Here is a 22743-nt window from a genome sequence, read left to right on the forward strand (position 1 = left end):
TCTTGACCCCATGGAATCCTAGGACTTGTAATTTGGTAAGGGATTTACATTTTTCTGCTAGAGTGATTTAGTACACTCCCTTGAACGATTGTATCATCCAAATGCTGTATTGTGTGTCCAGCACTGCTGTATCGTCAAAATGACATTACAGTATGGTGTAGATAAATACTAAATCCCCCATCACTTCACCTGCTAAATTTACTTAAATCCCCTTACTCAATCATTTTTTCAGAGATGAGAACCTTTTCAAAGTATGGGGCCACTGCTTAACACAACAGAACAGAAAGGAGTTCTGACATGCAGTAAAAATCAAGTTGATGATAAAGCAAGTCCTTATTGAATGATTCCAGTATCCGCCCATTATTCGTCCTGGATTTTTAAGGAATCCTGCAGTTTGATGAATTCCATGACCCTCCCCCCCCCCCCCCCCACCCAGCAATCTCTTTGAAATGAACAACACAATTTCATACAACATGTCTATGTCAACTAATAAGGACCCACTGGTAATGTAAAGGATACCTTTAAGGACAAAAATGAGGGATTAGAAACAATTTTAATGGTAAAGCAAACCTGTTTATGAAATAAAAGACAGTTCATTATTGTTCAAAATCTGGGGTTTAAGCCATCTGACTGTTGGAGGTTGAAAAAACTGGCTCTTCCTGTGGAGAATAGTAGCTGGCCTGTTCTGCATCATGCATCAGTTTTTGCCACCTGGAATGATCTAAAGCAGTAGCTATTCTCAATGCAAAGAAACAGGTGTGGGCTTAGAAACATTGTTCAGATGATCTAATGACAAGTGGTGAGCAATAATTCCAATAATTAATGTCACACATCAGTTATTACATTGGCTCCATTGTTTCTATTCTCTAGACAAAGGAATCTTGTATTCAGATTGTGCCAGGACCATAGCTATGTTGGATGGATGTGCTGGCAGAACTGCCACCATGTTCATTATGAGTGTGTGTGAGAGCATTCACAACTATAAGTTCTTTTTTAAAATTGGTAGAAACAGCTACATATTAAATCTAAAACCCATGCCTGAATAAAAACATCTTCATGTGAGTGAGTCGAGAGGCTCCAACTGGACTTCTGGCAGAAGGGTGTTGCACTGCCTGGCAGCAGCCACAAACAAGTCTCTGTCTCATGTCCTCACCCACCAAGTTTATGGTGAAGAGCAAGCCCTCTGTCCCATCCATTTCATCAGTGCCAGCTCCCTAGTGAGCCAGTGGGTTCACTTGACTCCAGTTCATGGGAAGAGATGCTTAGGAGCAATCATGTCTACTGCCTTGGCCAATTCCCTATTACAGTGGGCTCTTGGTATCCTCCAAAGAGGAAGGACGGACCAAGCGGTGTCACCCCTCCTCTGGGGTGTTACCCCCTGCACTCCTAGTGATGCTACTGGTTGCTGCAAAAACTATTTGAGTTTGGGGGCAGTGTAGGGTAACAATGGCTCAGTACCTGGGAATGTAGAGCTTGCTACTGAAGGTACACAGACAGTTAGCAGGCAGGCAGGCAGTTCACAAAGATGCAGTTCTCAAAGAAGAGAAGCCACAACAAGCTGATGGTAAGAGCAGCTGCAGATCTCTCTTCTCTGAGGCAGTAGTGATGGTTCTTCTCCCTGGTGTGCTGATTCCCTCAGGCCACTCAGGCAGCCCCCCTATATCCCCTTTCTGGCTAGTATGTTTCAACAGCACTTTCATGATGCAATCTTACACAGCCTTATATAACAGGAAAATTATTAATATTATCCCTATGTTACAGATATGGGACTTTAAGGCGGCTTTTGTCACTGCCTTCTTTGGGGCATTGAGAGTGGGTGAGCTTGTGCCTTCCTCCAAGTTGGATATGTCTCAGAGGTCTTTACAATTTGAAGATGTTTCTTTTGTACAAAACTCTGTCTGTTTAGTTATCCATAGATCAAAGTGCAACCAGCTGGGTCGCAGATTGACCATTGTTCTGAGATGGCTCCGGGGCTCTCACCTTTGCCCAGTACAGTATAGCACTACGGAAATTTATGTCAATTTGCCCTCAAGTTGGTGGCCCTTTATTTTTCTATGTGGATGGATCCCCTTTGATGCCTTTGAAGGACTGCAGAGGATGTAAAAATGGGTTGGAACACATTTTTTAGTGGGTGTGTGAGTATTCCTTAAGGCATAGCTGTCTCCCTATTCCTATTTGGAATATGAAAATAACATGCAACAGGATCTTGTAGCATCTTTCAAACTAACTGAGAGAAAGACATTGATAGCATAAGTTTAATAGACTATAAGGCGAGGTACAGACGGGCAGGGGAAGACATCTTGGAGGTGTATTCTGCTGAATATGGAGCCTCCAGACCGCCCGCCCCGGGGGCGTGGCTCAGGTGTATGGGGCTTCCACATGGGGGGCAGTGAAGACGCCTCACCTGGGGCCGTTTCTGACCTGCAGTTTCCATACCGCTGCCTCGGAGGACGCTGCAAAGAGAGAGGCAGCTTCTGCACGGGCAGCCAAAAACAGGGCCTTTTTTTTTTCTTTTGCCGGCTGGCGGATGCGCAGCTGCGGCGCTCAGCACCAGTGGCAGAAAGCCTATGTGCACATTTAAAGCGCCCAGGCCCCTTTAAACTTTTTCCCTCGCCCTGCCCAAGAACAATGGTGGTCTCCTGCCAGCTGGTGATCAGCTGGTGTTGGCATCCTTGTCCGCTTGCACGTTGGTAGTGTCACCAGCATCATGGATGCCTCCTCTCCTTTGGTCCCCACGCTCTTGCTGAATCTGCAATGCACAGCCACAGCTGTCGCCGCTGCCACCGCTGTCCCCCTGCCATCCCCCATCACCTCCCTTGTACATATGTAAATATTTAAAGTTTTAGGGGTTTTTTATTGTTAGGTGAAAATGGCACAGAAATGTGTGTAGGGGTTCACTTTAAATTCCAAACTTTCCCCAATTCTAGCAGCGCATGCGTACATGTTGCTCTAGGGTTAGGGTTAGGGTTAGGAGCATTAAAATAGAGTGCAGCTGTGCTGCAGCTTCCACATCTGCATGGCATCTGACACTCTAATTAGAGCCTCGGTGCAAACTGTGCATGTTCCAGGACCCCGACTCATTATGCGACGCAGCAGACACGGAGCTTTTAAATGGGCAACTTAAATTAGCGGCGTAACAATTCTGGCGTACCGGTGCAGCATCTTATAGACGGAGCTGCGCAGTTGCGCAGTATATAGAAAAGAAGCGGGGAAAAGCAGCACCTTTTTAATGCCGCTTCTTCCCGCTTGGGGCTTGCGGGCGGCGTGTTCATTCAGGTAAGGGCCGTCTGAAGGCTATACCTTCATGACGTCATGAACACACCCCTTTTTGCCCATCTGTATCCCGCCTAAGTCTGCTTTGTCAGAAGCATTCATCAGGTACCACCATGGGAACAACAGTAACAGACCTATGTTACGAGTGAGTTCACAGGATTGAGATGTTTTGAACATTTGTGAGATATTATTCATATTGTTTTAAATCTTCCACTGCAATAGAGTAAGGATGGCAAGGTTATGTGTACATTTGTGTGTATGAAACAGAAAGAAAGAGAAGGAGAGGGCTGGGGGTCTGAAACTTCAAAAGAGCAATGTAAGCTATGGAAATTAGACTTTCAGTTCCAATGTGAAATTTGCTTGAATCCAAATGGACAAGTGCTTCAGGGCTGACGTTCACATTTAATATTTGTTCCTGCACTAAAAATAATACTGAACAGACTGTGAACAAAATGACAGGGCATAATTCTTGTCTGACTGTGACCAGGAGTTAAATTCTAGCTGCAGAAATTGTGCATTATGAATGGGGGTCAGGGTCTCCTATGACAGTGCTCTCTGCTCTGTCTAGGAGAGAAATACTCTCCTAATTGCCTATCACATATTTACAACTGGAGTCAGCATCACTGTTGGATGTTTCAAAAGCAGAAGGAACCATGCACCTCTTGGCTTTCCAAGTATTTCCCCCAGCACCTCCTGCCTGTATGTATGTAATGCTATATAATTTGGAGAGTGTGAAAGATGACCAGCAGGAAGCTCAGCCTGAATGTCTTCCAGGGTGAAAGGAGATCGTCTGTGAGCTCAAGTCTGACAGAAATCATGTGGTATGTCTCATGTAACTGTCTGGGAGAGAAAAAGGAAACAGAGACTGTAGGGCTAGGGTTGCTACCACACCTAAGCTCAGGCCTACAATAAAAAGTTTGCTCTAGGGAGGCACTGGCCAGAGAGACTGCTATAACCTCAGTGACATCACTCCTGAATATGGAATCTACCTCAGATTATTATAGACCAGACAGACAGAGAGGATACTCCTGCTAAATATAATATTAGGAAAGCAAGTCATTCTTGTGGCTGTTTTAGGGAACTTGGAGGAATCACTAGTCGCCCATTCAAAACAACCTTTATGGTTTGGTTGAAACACAAGCGTATTGTGTGGCTTTAAAGTAAAACAGACAGACTCGCAATCCTGTATCAGCCATTTCCTAAGGAAGGATCACATTTCAGGCCATGTTTTGCTAAGGGAATAATCTCAAAGAGCTAGTCTCCTCATTACAAGAGACTCAAAACTCCCATGGTGGCATCCTCACCAGGTTAGAACTCAGAGCATGAGATGGATCCACTAAACTGAGAATCTTGTCTTCCACCTGCAAGAACAAATGGATGGGCAGTATGTAATAATGTGATGGCTTCAATTTATGTGCACGAGAATAGTGTTCATTATTGCTACAACCCTGTGTGTTTTAGAAAAAGTGCCACTGAGACATAAGCCATAACTGTAGTATGAGCTCCCACAATAAATTCTATTGAATAATATAAGGGCATGATGTTATACCATAAGTGAGATGCTACCAAGACAGATAAAGAAGGGTTAATTGTCCAAGATAAACTAGCTAGATGGACTTAGATGAAGAAATATTTGATCACATGGAGGAAAAACACACACATCTTAAACCCTTTCACTCTTCAATGGGTTTATTTACCCCCTCCCCGAGTTCCTGAGGAAAATCTCTCCCCTGAATCCTCTGCTTGAGGAGGGCAATCTCACATGGCTAAAGAGAGCTAAAATCTAAGACCCTCAGCCAGTAGTAAAAGGAGATTCACCTTCCTCTTTGTAACACTGATTAGATTATCCAGCCATTACCAGAAACTTTACCACTGTCACCATCAGTTCCTAGGGTGAAACAAGGTACTGTAGGTGTTTTCTGGCATTAGCTGCCCTTCACAAAGCGAACACATGAAAACCTACATGGTTTCTTCTTTTGCTTTTTGCTTTCAATGAGCCCTCCTACTTCTATGGGTTCCTTTCAAACCTTGTCAAACTCAAACATTGTACTGTGTGGAGAGCACCATCAAAATGATGTCTACTCTGGGCCAAAACTTAAGAACTTGTTGCACCATTCAGACACCAGTCACTGCCTTCATCTGTCTTCCTGCCCTCCACCTCAATGGGGCTGCCAAAACAGGCCTATATGACATGACTAGCCATGCTTTGAGATATTTCTTCACAGACTGCTAAAATTTGCCTCTGTAAAAGAGTTTCTATGGCCCCATCACTCCAGGCCTCCTCAGTTCCTGCTCCTAGAGAAGGCCTTTTCCCCCACCCTCAATACAGTAATATCTACAAGTGTTTGGGGAACCGACTATGGCTCATCATTGAAGCTCCAGTGGTTCACTACCAGCCATATCTGGAGAAACATGCATTTAATCGTTCTGCTGACAAACAGAAATGCCAGGCCCTAAAAAGATGTCACGTAAAGCAGTCAGCCAGCAATAAAATGGAGCTGGAGGAAATCAGACTGAAGGAGGTCAGGTGTATGACCAAAATAGCTGACCTTAAATGTTAGGAAGCATGCCATGCTGGCAAAGTTGCTCATGTGCAAGATGTCTGCAACACAATGGAAGAACCTGGGAGTTCAACAGAGCCAGAGTTGGGTACATGCTCCATGAACCAGAGCCCCATATCCTGCTTTTCTGAAGGCTGTTACCAAAGAAAGCAGAAAAATGAACTTTGGACACAAGCATGTTCAATTTTAAACTGGTTGGAGGTCCTTGCTTTCTCCACATAGCAGGGCTAGTTTGGTTCTTTTTTTAAAAAAGAAATCTTGGATAAAGCACCATGTTTTTCAGCTTGGATATTTGTTAAAGTATGTTTTAATTTGCATTTCAGGTTATTCTTCCTAATTTTAAAAAAGTTGTTTTAGAAATGATTGTTAAGGCTCTGTCAATAAAGCCCACCCCCCCTGACTCATTCAGAAAAAAAAAAGAGTTTCTATGCACATCCTGACTACAGCAAAATATTTTGATTCTTTGATTGCAAAGACTTTAGATTCATGGGAATGGGTATGGGGAGAAGTGGAAACATTTGTTCAGTACAGACAATGGGACAGACAATGGGATAAATACGTATATGCTTTCCACTCCCCAGACCCAGCCATCAGCATAGCTATTATGCAATGCCAAAGTTAATAACCAGGGACAGGACCTGAAGTGACCAAAAAATGATGAGAACAGCAAAATTCCTCAGCTGGAGAAAAGGTTTGCACTGCCAAGCCCTGATACTGTGGTGGATGAGTCAGAGATTTACATAGGAACAAATTAAGAATCATGAAAGCTCCTGCCTTCAATAAAGGTTTTGAACTAGTTGAGAATAAAGGTGAATCTTTGGGGTCAATTTGGATCTGACAAATGTTCTCCAAGCCACTAATGTTGCTGCTACTGTTGCTATACCAAAATACTTTCCCAAAGATTTCCAAGAGGTAATGTTCTTTTTGAACTCATCCAAAACCACATTAGGAAAGTGCAAATTATGTTAAGCTTGGCTTGCAGATCAGCAGACAGAAAGCTTTATAGTGTTGAAAGAATGATGTGTTAAGTAATACAGAAGACTGGAAAAGCAGAATATTAGTGTATTAAGATGTGTATTCCCTATCAGTTGTTTGGCTAGCTTCACTCTAGCCAAATCCGCTCTCATTATGGGGATATTTCCTTTTTACATGTATCACCACCACTTTGGTAGTTCTGTAAAAACAAACAAACAAAAAACAGATATTGCATATAATCTCCTCTTAGCATCAATCTGTGTCTCAAAACAGATCTTACACGGGAGATCTGTGACTGATTTGTTGATTTTTAACTTTTAGCTGGAGAAGCAAGCAGTGCTTTTGATTAGAGAAACATTGGGAAAATAATGGTCAGGTCTTGTTCCAAGTCAAAATGTCCCTTCACAAAGATGCAGTTTGTGCCATTGTAGGGGAAAGTACAGGTGTCTCATTGTGTCTGTATTTTGATGCCAAGCTAGTAGCTCCAGTATGTGATTATAGCTCAGTTTTGGGGAAAGTTGTGGAGGGAAAAGATTGGGCACTCTCTTTCACCTTGCATTACTTCTGTGACAGCCAGCGTGGAGTAGCTATTTGAGCATTAAACTAAACCTCTTAAGACTAGGGTTCGATTCCTTACTCAGCTGTGGAAACTGACTGGATGACTTTAAGCAAGCCACACACTCAACCCCAGAAAAATATAGGTTTGCTTTGGGGTCACTATAAGTTGGGGACAACTTGAAAGCATGTAACAACACTTCTTTTGTAATAAAAAATGGTGAGTCTTTCTATGGCATCTTTAATTTAAAAAAAAAAAGCAAACCAGATGTTCCAGCCATTGTGGTATTTTCCCCTGAAATATTTATCTGGAGCAAAAATGGAGAAAGTCTATCTATATCCTTGAAGCACAGATACAAAAATCAGTCTCAAAGCCAACGTTTTGATTGACTACTTATATGGACCTATGTTGGTACCTACAACAGCTTGTGCAACATTGTCATAGAGACAATATGTTATGGGTTTTGTGAGGTTTCAAGCCTGTCCCTTACCTTAAGGACAACAATGGAGTCAGCCATACAGAGGTAAGAGCTTAAGAAAAACCAAAGCAAGTAAACTCCAGCCTTGTAAAGTCAGTGCAACAATCACATATGCAAATTAGAATCAGCAAATATACAGGATGAGTCTCTCTTACCCAAAATGCTTGTGACCATAAGTGTTCTGGATTTTGGAAAACATTTTTTTGGATTTTGGAATACCTGTATTTGCATATCCATACATAATGAGATATCTTGGAGATAGGATCCAGGTGTAAAAACAAAATTCATTTATGTTTCATATAGATCTTATACACATAGCTTGAAGATACTTTTATATAATATTTTAAATAATTTTGTGTATGAAACAAAGGTTGTGTACACTGAACCACAAAGGTGTCAGCAGCTCAACAACCAATTAAAAAAGTTTTTGGTTTCTGAGTATTTCCGATTTTGGAATTCTGTATAAGAGAGACTCAACCTGTAGCTCTAAATAGCCATTGGTAAACATAAGGCTCTTCTTGAGCTCTGGGAGGACCATGAATCAGGCTGCAAAAGTCACACCGCCCAAAATATTATGCAGGTGCCAAATGACACCCACCCTGCAAATATATTAACTTCTTGTGTTCCAAAAAATCCAGATTCTGGTATTTTGGGAATCCTACAGCCAGAGGCCTTTGCCAAGGTCTCCTTTGAGCATAAGTAACCAAATGTTTCTTTTGTATTAATTGCAAAGGAACGGAAAACATGCTAATCTACTTTAAAAGGACTAAGCTAATTAGGGCAGCTGGGATAATTTACAGATGGCTATAAATTAACTCAGTCAAGGCTACTCTGTTGCTACAAACAATCAGCTGTAACACTTCCTTTTGACTTTATCTGCTGTGTCTTGCTTTGTGGATCTTTGAATGTCGGTATATACCTTGAATTACTGTTGACTCCATTATCAGCTTTGGCTCCTGTTCAGGACTGCTTTACATGTTTGGGCCTTGAATGCTTCTGCTTTGACTAAACCCTGTGTATGACCTGGAACTGGCTTGTTTCCTCCATCTGTTCTGTAGACTGAAGGTGCACTTACCTGGATACTTATTTGCCATTGCTAAGTAGAACACTTCAATGATGTACCTGGACATGGTCTGGCTGTCTAGCACCCTTAGCAGCTGCCTTCTCTAGGTCTTCAAGAACAGCCACAATCTGTAGCAGATCAATAACCAGGGGTGGGAGAGAAAGCTACACTGAGGAGCTCCTGGATGATGCTGTGCACTTCAGCTATGGACATTATAAAGAATATACACCAGCATAATCAGCTGTTAGAACACAAATTGATCAGAGTTTTGCAGTTATACAGAAACAAACCACAAACAAAAATGTGTGCACACCTGCGCATACTGGGTGCCTTCCAGATCTTTGCAACCTATGGTAATCCTAAGGTGAACCTAGCATGACATTTTCTTGGCAAGATTTGTTCAGAGGGGTTTCCCTTTGCCTTCCTCTGAAGCTGAGAAACATGACTTGTCCAAGGTCACCTGTGGCTGAGTGGGGATTTGAATCCTGGTCTTGAGTCACAGTCCAGTGCTCAAACCACTATGCCACAATGGCTTTCTTAATTCCCTAAGAGCTAGACCTTCCTATTTAACAGGCATGTGCACATGCAAAGGAAGAATTTGTCTAAATAGATAACATGAGAAACAAAATTATTTAGATGTTGTCCAAATGATCTTGAGGTTTCATGCAGTGAAGCTTGAGAATGCATGGATTTTAATACAGAAAATTTCCATATTCTTTATTAAATACCCAGAAACTTCCTTTATATATAATGCTTCTCATAATGTTTGCTTTGCTAATGGGACATAGCAAAAGGATCTGTAAAATGTTTCCACCAACCTATCTTCTTAATGAATGCTCCCCAAAACATGAGTTAAAACATGTTTGTAGTACACGTGACAAGAAATTGATAAAATAAAAACTGACAACCAAGTATAAACATCAGAAATAGTATTATGAGATATGCACTTTCAAGTTATCTCCGAATATCACCAAGTAAATAAATATCACATTACAGAAACAAATAAAAATTTATTAAGTTTCAGATAATATAAATAGTCAAGATTCCCATTTGAATTGGCAGCACCAAAAATCTTAAGGAAGCACCAATGCTGTTAACTGCAATACACATTTTTAGCCAGGGTGATTCACACTCTGATAAAACAAAAGTGAAAAATTCTGCATTCCCCCCCCCCCAAGATGTTATGACCCATATACATTTTGCAAAAAGTACAAATTTACAAAACGCACTTGCTTTTTATTAATTGTGTGGAGTAAGGACTGTGAAAAGAACCAAAGCCTGATTAATACCTTACCTCTATTGCTCTGGTATTTGAGACTGTGGCAAGAAAAACCCATATATATTTAGGGGTATTTTACAGGCATAAGGGCTAGAAACCGAGGGGCAAAACAGACCAGCAAGAAGATGGATTGGGGCCATGGCAACGCCATGGCCCCAATCTGCCTTGAAGGCAGCCCAAAAAGAAGCAGCAAAGATCCACTCCTTTTGGGGTCATGGAAAAACCGCCTTTAGTGACTGTGCTACATCCCCATGGTGGTTTCCAAATTCCATGCCAGTGGAGCATCTTGAAACCACCCATGTCTGGGCAGGCCCCCAGCTTCTGGGCAACTTTAGGGCATCATCAGATCATGTGGCATATAAATGCCGCATGCTGATAATGCCCTAAAGGGTCTTTTAAGGGCCTTCTGTTCTGGCGCTTTCTTTGTTGAATGAAAGCTGAAATTCTCAGGAATTAATATGTACAGTACTGTATAAAAATATTTCTAAGCTTTTGTACAATTGCAGAACATACATATTGTCTAATGGCCAAAATCCTGTTATTAGTCACAGTGGGTTTTCTGTAAAGTTTGATTCCCCAATCAAGAATGGATTCAGTGGTTCTACTCTAACTAGAACCAATTGGGCTAGAATTCCAGCCAATGAAAGCATTCAGTGCTGCTTTGAAGTTTTCTATTTGCCCTGAATAACAATTACAATGCAAAAACACTGGAAAAAGAAAAAAGAAAAAAACATTTCATAGGTTTATTATGCTACTATAGTGCTGGAATCTAACATAGTAGTACCATATGTTTAAATGCAAACAACATAGTTTTGGTATAATCAGCCACTTGAGTAACACTGATGGCAGAACACCTTTTATACTTAACAGTAAAGCATAAAACAAGGACATTTAAATAAGATCACTCAGATGAAAAAAAAACATAAAGAGATTTCATTATCTTCCAGATGTTGACAAAGAGAAAGGGCACCCTGAGGTTTTTGTCTCCCTTCCTCCCCAATATTTGATAAAAGCTACAGCTCTACCTAAAGCAGTTTAGGTTCATTTATTGGCAAAAGTGCCTCAAGTACATTTCAATTGCTGTAATCAGTTACAGTATTCATTTCCACAGGGTGTTCACAGATTCTGTCACTGGCATTTAGCTGCAGGAGAGCAGCAATAAGCCATGGAGGACTTCACCTCCTGCAAGCAGTCCCATGAAATGACTGGGAACTGAACACAAACATCAGTAAAATGCAATAAATATTTTGAGTACAACCCATGGTGTGCCCCATGGAAATGCTCCCATGCACTAATCCTCTTTATCTGATCCCAGTGATTTCAAGGGTGTTCACACCAGAAATCTTTCTAGTAGAAAATGCCAGAATTGTTATTTAATGATGATAACTGAGGTAAAAAGGAAAAAAAGTCCTCTCTCATGCTCAGCTAATAACTCTGCTGCTTTTTGCAGATGCTCCTTTTCCAGGCAGCTCTTCAGTGGCATCCCTAAGGATCACTTTTCCCTTTTGGAATACTCACAGTTTTGGGGTAAAAGCACATTCCTCAAGATCCATTTCTGTCCACACATCAGAAGAACAGGACACCCACCTGCAAGCAGCTAAGTGGGTCACATCAGAAAAGGACATTTGAGGCATCACACCTATCTGAGTAGTTTTTGACTACACTTTTGTATCTGGGCTGATTGATTAATGAAGAATTAAGTTTCAGAACAAACTGTAGTAGCAAACTCTTGAGACTCCTTTGTTTATTGGGCACAGCCCCAAGTTAGGAGACACAGCTCATTTTGCTTTCTTTATATTTTAGATCAGTTCTCACAAATTTGAATTTATGCAAGACCTGCAGCATTGTTTTCCATAGAAACTATGATTGCAAACACCATGCTGGGGAACCAAGTGGCACCAATAAAAGTAATCCTTACAGAAGGCATCTGGGGAAAAATTAAAAAATAGTTTAGACACTATTATACTACTAACAGTGAAAAGACATAAAAATAATTTTCTTAATGAGCACACACTGTGTTGATCAAACATGCAGTCTTCTGATATGTTTTTCATAGAAGTTGCTCAATATAGCACTGCTATGGTACCAGTAGGTCACTAACCCACTCCTTCTCTCTTTTTTCCCCCTAACTTTTAAAAATTGATTTTCCATATTTATTTTTAAAGGTGTAAAAGTACATTTAATTGAATAAATGTTCATACAAGACTTTAAAATATACAAGGGAAAAACTCAAAGCATGGGGGACAGGACAAGGCAAACGACTAAATCAGTACATTGGTTCACTGATTCAATGCTCAGTAAATTGGTTCATTGTCCATGGGTAGGGTTGAAATGCTGGACACAGAACTAAAGGGGATTCTGATTTATATATGTACTTCTTCACACTCAAAATACACTTTTCCTGAACTCCCAATCATGCTGCTGCAGAAAACATTAAGGAAGTCAAAGCTCAGAACATTTTCAATTTGACAAAATTCCACAAGATAGCTTGATTTGGTCTACACATTTCATGCAGTATACATGCATGTGTACATCCAGAATGTATATATTTCCAGTGCTCATGACCCTTCATCTCCTTTTGTACTCAGGACAGCAGAGGATTTGATCACATCCCCCTCTCTTCTCTTTGACCACCAGTGACATATGATGTTCTGTGTGTGGTCCTGATTCCGCACTACATGCAAATCCTTACCTATCAGGCAAATTCTAAAAGGACTTTTAAGGTTTTGAAAGATGTTCTTGAGAGACAAAACATTCAACTCATTTTTCTTGCTTTAGACAGTCACATTATGAATCATTTTGACACTTTTCAAATCATTGTTGAAAAGTTTTCCCCACTTAACCACTTGGACTGAGCTAAAGTTCCTCAACACAGTATAGCTCCTGAGTTGTGCAGTTCTTGCTTGTGAACATCTCCTTCACAGCTGGCAGTCCTAAATCATTCTGCTTCACAAGGCATGACTGTAGAAGCCTGAGGGATCCATGAATTCATCTGACTGTTAGTGGATTCAGGCCTTCTAAAAATCTCCTTCCCAGGCAGGCAGGCAGGCTGATCCTCCAAGGATGTCCACCACATCTTAGCAGAGTTCAGTTCGCGGGGCCTCCATGTTGAATATCAGAGAAAAAGCCACACTATCTAGGGAGAGAGATGCAGCCTTCAACCATCCAGAGGCTGGGCAGATTTTCTTCTGCTGCTTAGCAGGAAGGAGAGGTTCTCTCTGCTCTATACATAGCACAACATAAATGTGAGCAAATGTGAATGAAATCACGATGTGTGTGTATGTTGTGCCTGCCATGGCTGGATTTACGTTTTAAGGTCCAAAGTGATGCTGCATCAGTTAAATGCCTTTAGCTGAATACATGCAACATCCTGGAATATTGTGTCCAGTTCTGGGCACCACAATTTAAAAAGGATGTTGAGAAATTGGAGTGTGTCCAAAGGAGGGCGACCAAAATAGTGAAGGGTCTGGAAACCATGTCCTATGAGGAACGACTTAGGGAGCTGGAGATGTTTAGCCTGGAGAAGACAATGTTAAGAGGTGATATGACAGCCCTGTTTAAATACTTGAAGGGATGTCATATTGAGGAGGGAGCTAGCTTGTTTTCTGCTGCTCCAGCGACTAGGACCCAGAGCAATGGATCCAAGCTCAACATTAGGAGGAACTTCCTGACAGTAAGGGCTGTTCGACAGTGGAACCAACACCCTCAGAGTGTAGTGGAATCTCCTTCTTTAAAGGTTTTTAAACAGAGGCTGGATGGCCATATGTCGAGGATGCTTTGATTTGGATTTCCTGCATGGCAGGGGGTTGGACTGGATGGCCCTTGCGGTCTCTTCCAACTCTATGATTGTATGATTCCTTAACATCAGCTAGTCTGTTCAGATAGCATTCTTGGATTAAAAATTTTAAAGGCAAAGATAGAAATCTGGAAAGAAAAAGAAGAAAGAAAATATACCTTTTTTTTCAGGGAGGAGACAGAAGTTGGTATTACAAGCTTGTGAGGCAATAGGCTTCTGATGCAAGAGACATCCAGTGGCTGACTGTCCATTTGCTAGGCACTGAACAGACCGCACTTGCATGCCACCTCCACAGGTTGCTGAGCACTGCAGGGCAAAGCAGATTTAAGAGATGAATCTAAGCATGCACTTTTTAAAAGGTAAGCCATCTCGAAGTATTAATATGTTTATTATGGCATTTACAACCCGCTCTTCAGCCCTAAAGGCTATCAGAGTGGCTTACAATTATTATTTTTAATAGCCTGCCCTCAGGCTTACAATCTAAAAAGACATGACACAAAAGGAGAAGGGAATGATGGTGGGGAAGGGGATCAGGTCCAGCAGTTCTTCTCTCCCTCTGAGGCCTGGACCATGGCAGATAGACTAGAGGGAGGGGTCTGCTTCTTAAGAATAGGCCTGGTGGCATTGGGCTTGCCAACCCAGGCCAAATGGAGTCAGATGCCATGGAGGGAGGGCTCTTCTTCTTAAGGAAGAATAATATGTAATATGTAATATGCATATGTAAGTGGAGTAGTTAATGGCAAGACCGCAGTTCCTGCTAATTTCAGTAATATATCTCTAATAAAGAGATCTGTGCAGTATTTGAGGCAACTGCCTACTTTTTTGGGATCATGTCAAATACTCACTAAAGTTCTTTTGTAGGCAGCCCAATCCTATGCATGCTAACACTGAGGCACTGGATTAGATGCAATTTATGGCCACGTAAACTGTGGCTGAATGCAGGCTTAGGTGTCTAATCTCTTTCTTCATAAGCACCTCTGTGATTCCAGAGCTAGTATCTTAGTGTAAGAAAGCCAAAGTTTAAGAGCTTAAAGTTGTACGCTCATCTTTCATAACCCAATTAAAGTTCATAACCCAATTAAAGACATCTCAAGACAATTAAGCAGATGTAAGCAAGTTGAGCTACTGATTCTATAATTCCTGATCACTGGTCATGCTGTCTGAAGTATGAAGGCTTATACAGTACAATGCAATACAGAAATAAGTCCTATTGACTTCAGTGGGGTTTAACCCTAACTAGATACATAAAAGGATTGCAATTTCAGAGTGTATCTGCACTGCAGAATTACAGCAGCTTGACACCACTTTAACTGCTATGGAATCCTGGAATTTTTAGTTTTGTGGGGTATTTATTCTTCTTTGACACAAAGTTCTGGTGCCACACCAAACTACCTATCCAGACTCTTGTAGGATAGAGCCATGGCAATTAAAGAAGTATCAGACTGCTATAATTCTGCAGTGTGGATATATCCCTAGTCTTACTACTTGTGGGACTGTCCAGTGAGAAGTAAGCCCCACTGAGAGAGATCTTGTGCATGCACATGAAGACCACTGCCATGTGAAGAGAACAAAAGAATGGCAAAACACATGTCCCAAAGACATGACTGCACTCACTTCCAATTTAAATTGTCTTTTTTATTGTGCAAAGAGAAAGGTGCTGCTGATGGCATTAGATCACATTGATGGTAGTTGTTAACTTTGGGTGGTTGTGTACACATCCTGTGAATTATATATTTAAATGTGGACACCACAGTAAACTATTTGCTTCATTTGGATACCTTCTGTATCTCAGATACTTTATACTATGAGCCCTTTACTGCTGATTAGGAACTACTTTTCTCTGAAGGAGGAATAAAATGTTGTCCACAAATCACAGTGCACTTAATACTGCACTGTATTAGCAGTACACTTAATACTGCACTGTATTAACTATTTGTGCCCTTCCTTACGGCCAAGATCCTTCTATAACATCCACTCACAAGGAAGTTGCCTTCACCAACAATTTCCAGCAAGACAAGTATATTGCTTTCATACTCAGCCAGGTTTACAGTTCCCTACTGATTCAGGCCAGAGGGAACAGCAACCAGTTTCCCCTTGAATTGCCTCTCTGTGAGTTGACTCAGGTCAGGTCAGCCCCAGGTATTTCTCAGAGTGAGTGGGAACTCTTTAATTACCGATTTCTCTCAACAGTATTTTTTAAAAATAGCATTTTAAAATTATAAAGAGTGCTAGAAGGCTGGGAATATAGCTGACTGGAGCCAAGTCAGCGACCAGCTACTCAAGAAGTAGTTATTTCCTCATCCTCCACATAGGCTTACTAGGAAACCATGAAACTGACTAAAACCTGGTGGAGAAGGAGGAAGAGGGGAAAAGGAAAAGAAAAAGAGACAGGTGTTTTACTTAAATTCATATGAGCCCTGCAAGCCTTAATAGCCCTTTGTCTGCACTGGACAGATTAAGTATCAGGTTTGTAAAAAACAAAACATGAGGGAAATGCACCATACACTTGAAGTCAATGATATTGAAATAGTGCCATATGGATGCTGTGTTTAAAAAATAATAAAGGATGGCAATTCCAGCATGCTAGATTTGCTTCTTACAGTTACATGTGTGTTACTGAGAACTAACTGTGCATTGCTTTCAGGAAAATCTATTGGCTAGAAAGGAGTGAGTAGGACAAGGCCAGCTTCTCCAGTGGCCTGCCCTCCATGTGGATCCTGGCTCTATTAGCCATTCTTGCTGGTTGCCACAGAAGTGTTCCATGTGAGTTTTGTGCTGGTTATTTGCATCCCTGTGTTTATCTACTATATTATGTTCCCTGGAGCGGGTTTTGTGTGTGTGTGTGTGTTCTCTTATACACTAACAATAATCTGTGATACACCCACATATGCTCTGATATAAATACTAATTTTCTCTCTCTTGCTTATATAGTCATATTCTCCTGTTCATTTGAAAGCTTCAGAACAATTATTCAAATACTGTACAATATAATAATATATTTAAGCAGCCTGCTCAGAATCAGATTGGCAAATGGTGCAGCCAACCCAAGAATAAATCTCTGTGGGCATCAAGCCATTGTATCTTTACAGTCCTCTCAAGTAACATGGCTGACAGTGTGAAAATGCTTACAAGCAACTAAGCACTAACAACATATTAATATGTAACCTAAAACTGTGCTAAGTGCTAGGAACTTGTTGGTTCCTATCTCTTGAATACATAGAATCTCTCAGAGATAACTGTTGGTAACAGACCAATGTATAACCGTGTTTTACAGTACGCAGACTTGATCCATATTAATTTAAACTAAAGATCTTCTCCCTGCAAAGTTATTTCCTGGAAACATCATTAAACTCATTAGGCATCTTAATATGCAAAAAGGCAGCAAAAGTGCTTTGCAAAGTCAACAGTACTGTTTTTCATTAACTCTTGATTATTTTTCTTTCCTTCAAAACCATGGCCTTCATGCTATTCACATATAAGACAAATACCATAGTCACACATAGATACCATTTTTTGATGGGGTTTATGTACATAAAGTTTTTGACTTAAATCTACTAGTCCCAGTTAGAGTAGACTGATTGCTGAATCACTGAATGATAAATCAACACTTCTGTACAATTCTATTATAGCTGAGGCTATGAATCCTTATACATAATTTTATACATCCTTATAGCTACTATGTAGAGTTCCAGATTTCCCCCCATTCTGTGAAACCCAGGAGGACAATTTATAGCCTGCCTCAGATGTACTTGGATTGTATTTCCCATGCAACATTTGGAAAAGTAACTTGTTTTTACACTGAATTCCCAGAAGTTCCCAGCCAGCATTTGTCTGAAAATCATAGTGGCTGGGAGATTCTGGTAGTTCAAAAAAGTGTATTCTCCAGGCTCTGCTCTCATGATCCCTATCACTGCCTATACAGGTAGGGCTGATACGAATTACAAACCAACAGAATCTGGAAGGCCACAAACTAACTATCCCCACTGTAAGCTGAGGTGTGTGGAGGTTAAGAGACAGAGGACTGCCTAAGGTCTCCTAGTAAGTCTACACCAGAGGTAAGGATTTTATAAAAAAGCTTTCCAGATCCAATTAAGAATCTATTAAGTTCTTTTAAACATAGTAGAAAATAAGGATTTAAGACCGAAATTGAAACCATTGTTATATTTAATCACCGCTGCCAGAATAACAGTTGCCAAAGTCTGGAGAAATAAGGAAGTACCGAAAGTGGAGGATTGGTTAGGAAAGTGTCTAGAAATCGTAGAAATGGATACCATAACTTTGAAATTAAAAGATGAAACGCGAGAAGAAGATAATTTAATTTGGTTGAGAATAAGAGAATTGTTTCAAAAGGGAAAGGTTGAATAAGGTAATAAGGAGTGAAGGGAAATCATGTTAGATATGTGATACCGTTGCTGTGTAGAATTATTGATAAAGAGTTAATTATTGTATAAACTTAGGATTTAAGCAAAATAGAATGAAAGACGGTGAGATAAGGAAGTAAGGATGATAGATTTTTGAGAAATAGAGATTTTATAGCTAATAAATAAGCAGTAAGTGAAATAGAAAGTGAGGGGGTGGGGTGGGGGAGGGGAGGGTCAAGAAATATTGGAATAAGAATTTGGAAATGTTTTGGTACTGCCCTTTTTATGTTGTAAATAACTTCAATAAAGATTATTAAAAAAAGGAATCTATTAAGTTCTGCAGAGTGTTTCTAAAAGTAGTCAACCACATGCCTCCTAATACAAGAGGGTATGGGTACAGCAGCACCGCTCCCATGCTCTTTATCTCCAACATCAGGTATGGCACCTTGTCTCTGAATATAAAGCTTAAATCTAGTCACTGTAGCTAATAGCTGCTGACAAACCTATCTCTCATGGATTTTCCTGCTCCTTTTAAAAGCTATCTAAGCTCATGGTAGCAATTTCAGTAAGTTACTTATCTACTGTACAAAGGAGTATTTTTCTTTTGTCTCATCTAACTCTCCACTTAATCATTTTCTCTAAGTAACCTGAAATTCTACAGTTACAGGAGAGGATATAAAAATCCCAGTTCATAACTCATACACCAGCCAATTGTCTACATCAACATTCTGTGAGTAAAGGACCAAAGCAGCAATGTAAAGCCAGGGCAGGAGGGACACTGTTTGAAAGAAGCATGATGGATGGGGTCTGACAGGAAACTTAAAACCAATTCAAAGCCCTGTTCCTTACCTGAGACCAAGAAGATGAAAACCAGCTGCCCTGATTTACTGATGAATATGCAGTGTGCCCAGGACATGGGCTTAAGAGGCACACTTTTTCCAGCTCAGCATTTGGTTTTTGTAGGTGGAAACACTTCCGAGGAGCAAGTTCTCTATACTTCCCAGAAACATACTTTTCCGCACAATTCAGCGTTCTCCTTTGTATTCCCTTTCCACATGTCACAGAACACTAAAAAAGAAAAGATAGTGGAATGACAATACATTAACAGCTCTGCAGAGCTGGGTTCAGTGTCTAAGGCATTTTGCTTCTTTCAAGCATTTGTCACCCAGTAAAGAAGCAGCAATGGTATTTATAACCAACAAAAGAGAAAACTGAAACAGATGGTTCAATTATTCACACCCTCTCTCTAGGTGTACTGGTGCTTATCTTTTCCCCTTATGCCCAAGGATGCATCCAACATGTAGTGTTCCTTGCATGTGGTTCCCAAGAAGAGGATACAGAGTAAGAGTGCTGCAACAGGGTCCACTGTAGCAAAAGTGGTGTTGTTGTTGCAATATCCCCTGCCTTGTTCTATTTTATCCTTAACAATCTCCCCAGGACTGTACATTTGGTCTACTTCAGAACTTGGTCTGATCAACATCTCCATGAACCATTGCATATCCATGGGCAGGATTAAGAGTGGTTTCACACTGAATGGCTGATGTGAAATGAGAAATGGGAAACAAAAAGTCAGGCAGAAAAATCATGGCATTATGGGAATACCAAAGGTATTCCATCTTTTCCTTCTTGATGAATTTTTGCAGTAATGAAAGATAAAGAAGAAACATTGGGAAAATGAGAAGCATTAGCAATCTATGTTGTTTGACCTCCTGCAAAATTTTATGTTTAAGGTTACTGCAAGATAAAAAAAAATCTCATTTGGAAGCACCTAAACATTTAGCAGTGGACTATAGTTTAAAATAAAATCTGTGCTTGATTGTAATTGTCTTTTAAGCATTAGACATTATAGAAATGGCCAGACTGACAATATTAATAAAATATAAGACCGCAACTGAATGGGAAGTGGTGTGCGAACCAATGTTAAGGTACTGTGCAAACAGATGGACAAAAGTTTATGAAGAATAAACAACATAAATAAAAGAAATAAAAATGTAATTTAGATAAATATTTTGAAGTATGATGACAAAATAAAGCCTTTCCAAAAAAAGTAGTAACTATCAGGATGTACAGATTAAAGGAAATGTACATAACCCAAGAATTTAGAGAGAAAACAACAAGGTAAGGGTAAGGTGAAAAGGTTATAGATATTAACCAAGGGAAAGAAGAAAATTAGAAGGTTGCTAATAAGTGAACAAGCCAACAGTTGGTTTTAGCAAAGATGAAATTGGGAGGATGGGGAATATATTTGTAGGTAAATAATAGTGAGATATATTTGTTATATGTTTTATTTTAGTTTTTCTCTGTTTTTGTGAACCATAAGGTTTTTTGCTTATGCAATTTGTTTGTAAATAAATTATATTTTAAAAAAGTAATTGTCTTTTAAAAGTAAAATGTACCAGAACTATCTGTTTCTTACCTCAGTCCATGTGGATAGAATCCACTGTAGCTTCTTTTGTTTATGGCACCGCTTCAGGAGGCAGGTTTCTTGTATCTTTGGTTTCAGTTCTGCTACACAGGCACCATCAGACAAAAATGGAGCCCAGGGAGAGGGACTAGAGCTTTTGCATACCACCACTCTCTTTCTCCAGCCTTTTCCACATGTTCGTGAGCACTGAACAAGTGCGATGGAAATCAAACATTTATAGAATTAATGTTTACACAGAAGGAGGAAGAAAATAATAAGACATCAGTCAATTCTGTTAATACATATGTATATTTAGGGCTTTAATCAGTCATACCAATTATAATTTAAGGTATCCTGAAATGACTTCAAGTAAAAATACTGCCAAAACTTTTTCAAGGAGATTGTTCTCATGAGCACCTCAGGTTAAGCAACATAAGAACAACCTTATCTCCATGAGATGGGAGAATCACACAATCCAGCTCCTGGTACATGCTTCTGGGAAAGGTCACAAAAGCACCATGGGAACAAACAGCCCTGCCATAGGTTTCCATCCATCCTTGATTGTTAATGAGAGTTGGTCAGAGCTTGGAAAAGTTAGGTATTTTTAAGTCCAAAACACACTGCAGCAATAATCCAGTTTGAGACCATTTTAACTGCCTTGTCTCAGTGCTAGGGAATTCTGTGAACTGTAGGGTTCCCTTTGGCCAGAAGATTTGTGCTTTCCAATGAGCATCCTGGACTAAATGATAAACTACTCCAGAGTTGTTGTAGACCAGATTTGAGCAGAACAGCTGAGAATCCTCCTCCCATTTTTAAAAATCAAATTTAAGCAAGCCAATAAGCAAAGCATAACCTTCTTCAGAGTGACTGATTGAGTAGGAACCCCGAACTACTACTGCTAAGGAAGCAGGATTACATCATGTTAGTTTCACTTTCCCAAGAAAAACATTAATGCGCCCAAGTTTCAATATGGATCTACTACCTTGAATAGACAAAACAGAAGGACAGAGCCTGTGGTTGCAGAGTACTGAATACATACTACTTATGTTTAGGTTGTTTCTATTGCAATTGCCTTTCCCAAATGTTTGTAAATGTATAGCTTAAAAGATTTACATAACTTTAAAATGGATGATGAAGACCTCAAAACTATTAATGATTTTTTAATCCTTTGGTTCAGTCATCAATCAAAATGGAGACTATGGTCAAGAAATCAGAAGATAAAGAATTTGAAGGGTAACTATGAAGGAACTAAATAAAATCCTCAAGTGTAATGTTGTACCATTAAATACCAAAGACAGGATCATCCATGGCACTGAATTTCTGATTTCTATGTACATATGTGAAAACTGGAAAGTGAAGAAAGCTGACAGAAGAAAATCAACTGAGTTGAAATGTGGTACTGGAGGACAGTTGTGTGGATACCATGGGTCTCCAAAAAGATAAATAAACAGGTCCCAGAGCAAAGAAGCCTAAACTTTCCAGATAAAATAACTGTACTGACAGATCATGAGACAGCATGACTTATGAAAAAAGATTATGATGGTCAGTAGAGTGGACGACTGCAGGAAAAGAGGAAGACAACAACAGGAAGGTGGTTTGACTCAGTCAAGGAAGCCATAGTCATCCAACATTTGCAAGACCCAGTCAGGGCTGTTAACAAGTGGGTCCCTTAGGGATCTTTCATTCATAGGATTGCTATACATCAAAGCCAACTTGATAACAATAACGTAACAATAAAAAGATGAATGTAAATGTAAAGTTTATAATGTCTGCAGTTCAGTTAGAAATTAAGGGTGTCACTGATATTAGGATATCAAACAAATGGTTACAGGTATGTTACTGCAGTTCCTTTAACATTAACATAGGTTTTTAATCCTGTGAATTTTGGGCATGTGTGAACTGGTCAGAAATAAACTACAGCATCTTTCTGAAGCTGACATCGTCAGTTCTCAAAATATGTTGGGCTATAACTCCCTTTACTCCAGTCAGCACAGCAC

The 22743-nt window shown here is 40.1% G+C and overlaps 1 protein-coding gene across 4 annotated transcripts in view; it reads right to left on the reverse strand.

Annotated features, from left to right (window-relative positions):
* Positions 1 to 9900: 9900 nt before the first annotated feature.
* ADAMTS16 (ADAM metallopeptidase with thrombospondin type 1 motif 16) overlaps positions 9901 to 22743 on the reverse strand; it is a 93460-nt gene continuing 80617 nt past the window's right edge. For 3 of the 4 annotated variants that reach the window (XM_042463835.1, XM_042463837.1, XM_042463838.1), the window contains 4 exons: positions 20759 to 20953; positions 19192 to 19410; positions 14140 to 14287; positions 9901 to 12112 (listed from right to left, as the gene is read on the reverse strand). In XM_042463835.1, the coding sequence (XP_042319769.1) occupies positions 11997 to 12112; positions 14140 to 14287; positions 19192 to 19410; positions 20759 to 20953 (678 nt within the window). In that variant the 3' untranslated portion in view covers positions 9901 to 11996. The other variant, XM_042463836.1, reaches the window with a different exon arrangement.

Source organism: Sceloporus undulatus, chromosome 4 (assembly GCF_019175285.1).
Source record: "Sceloporus undulatus isolate JIND9_A2432 ecotype Alabama chromosome 4, SceUnd_v1.1, whole genome shotgun sequence".
NCBI lineage: Eukaryota > Metazoa > Chordata > Lepidosauria > Squamata > Phrynosomatidae > Sceloporus > Sceloporus undulatus.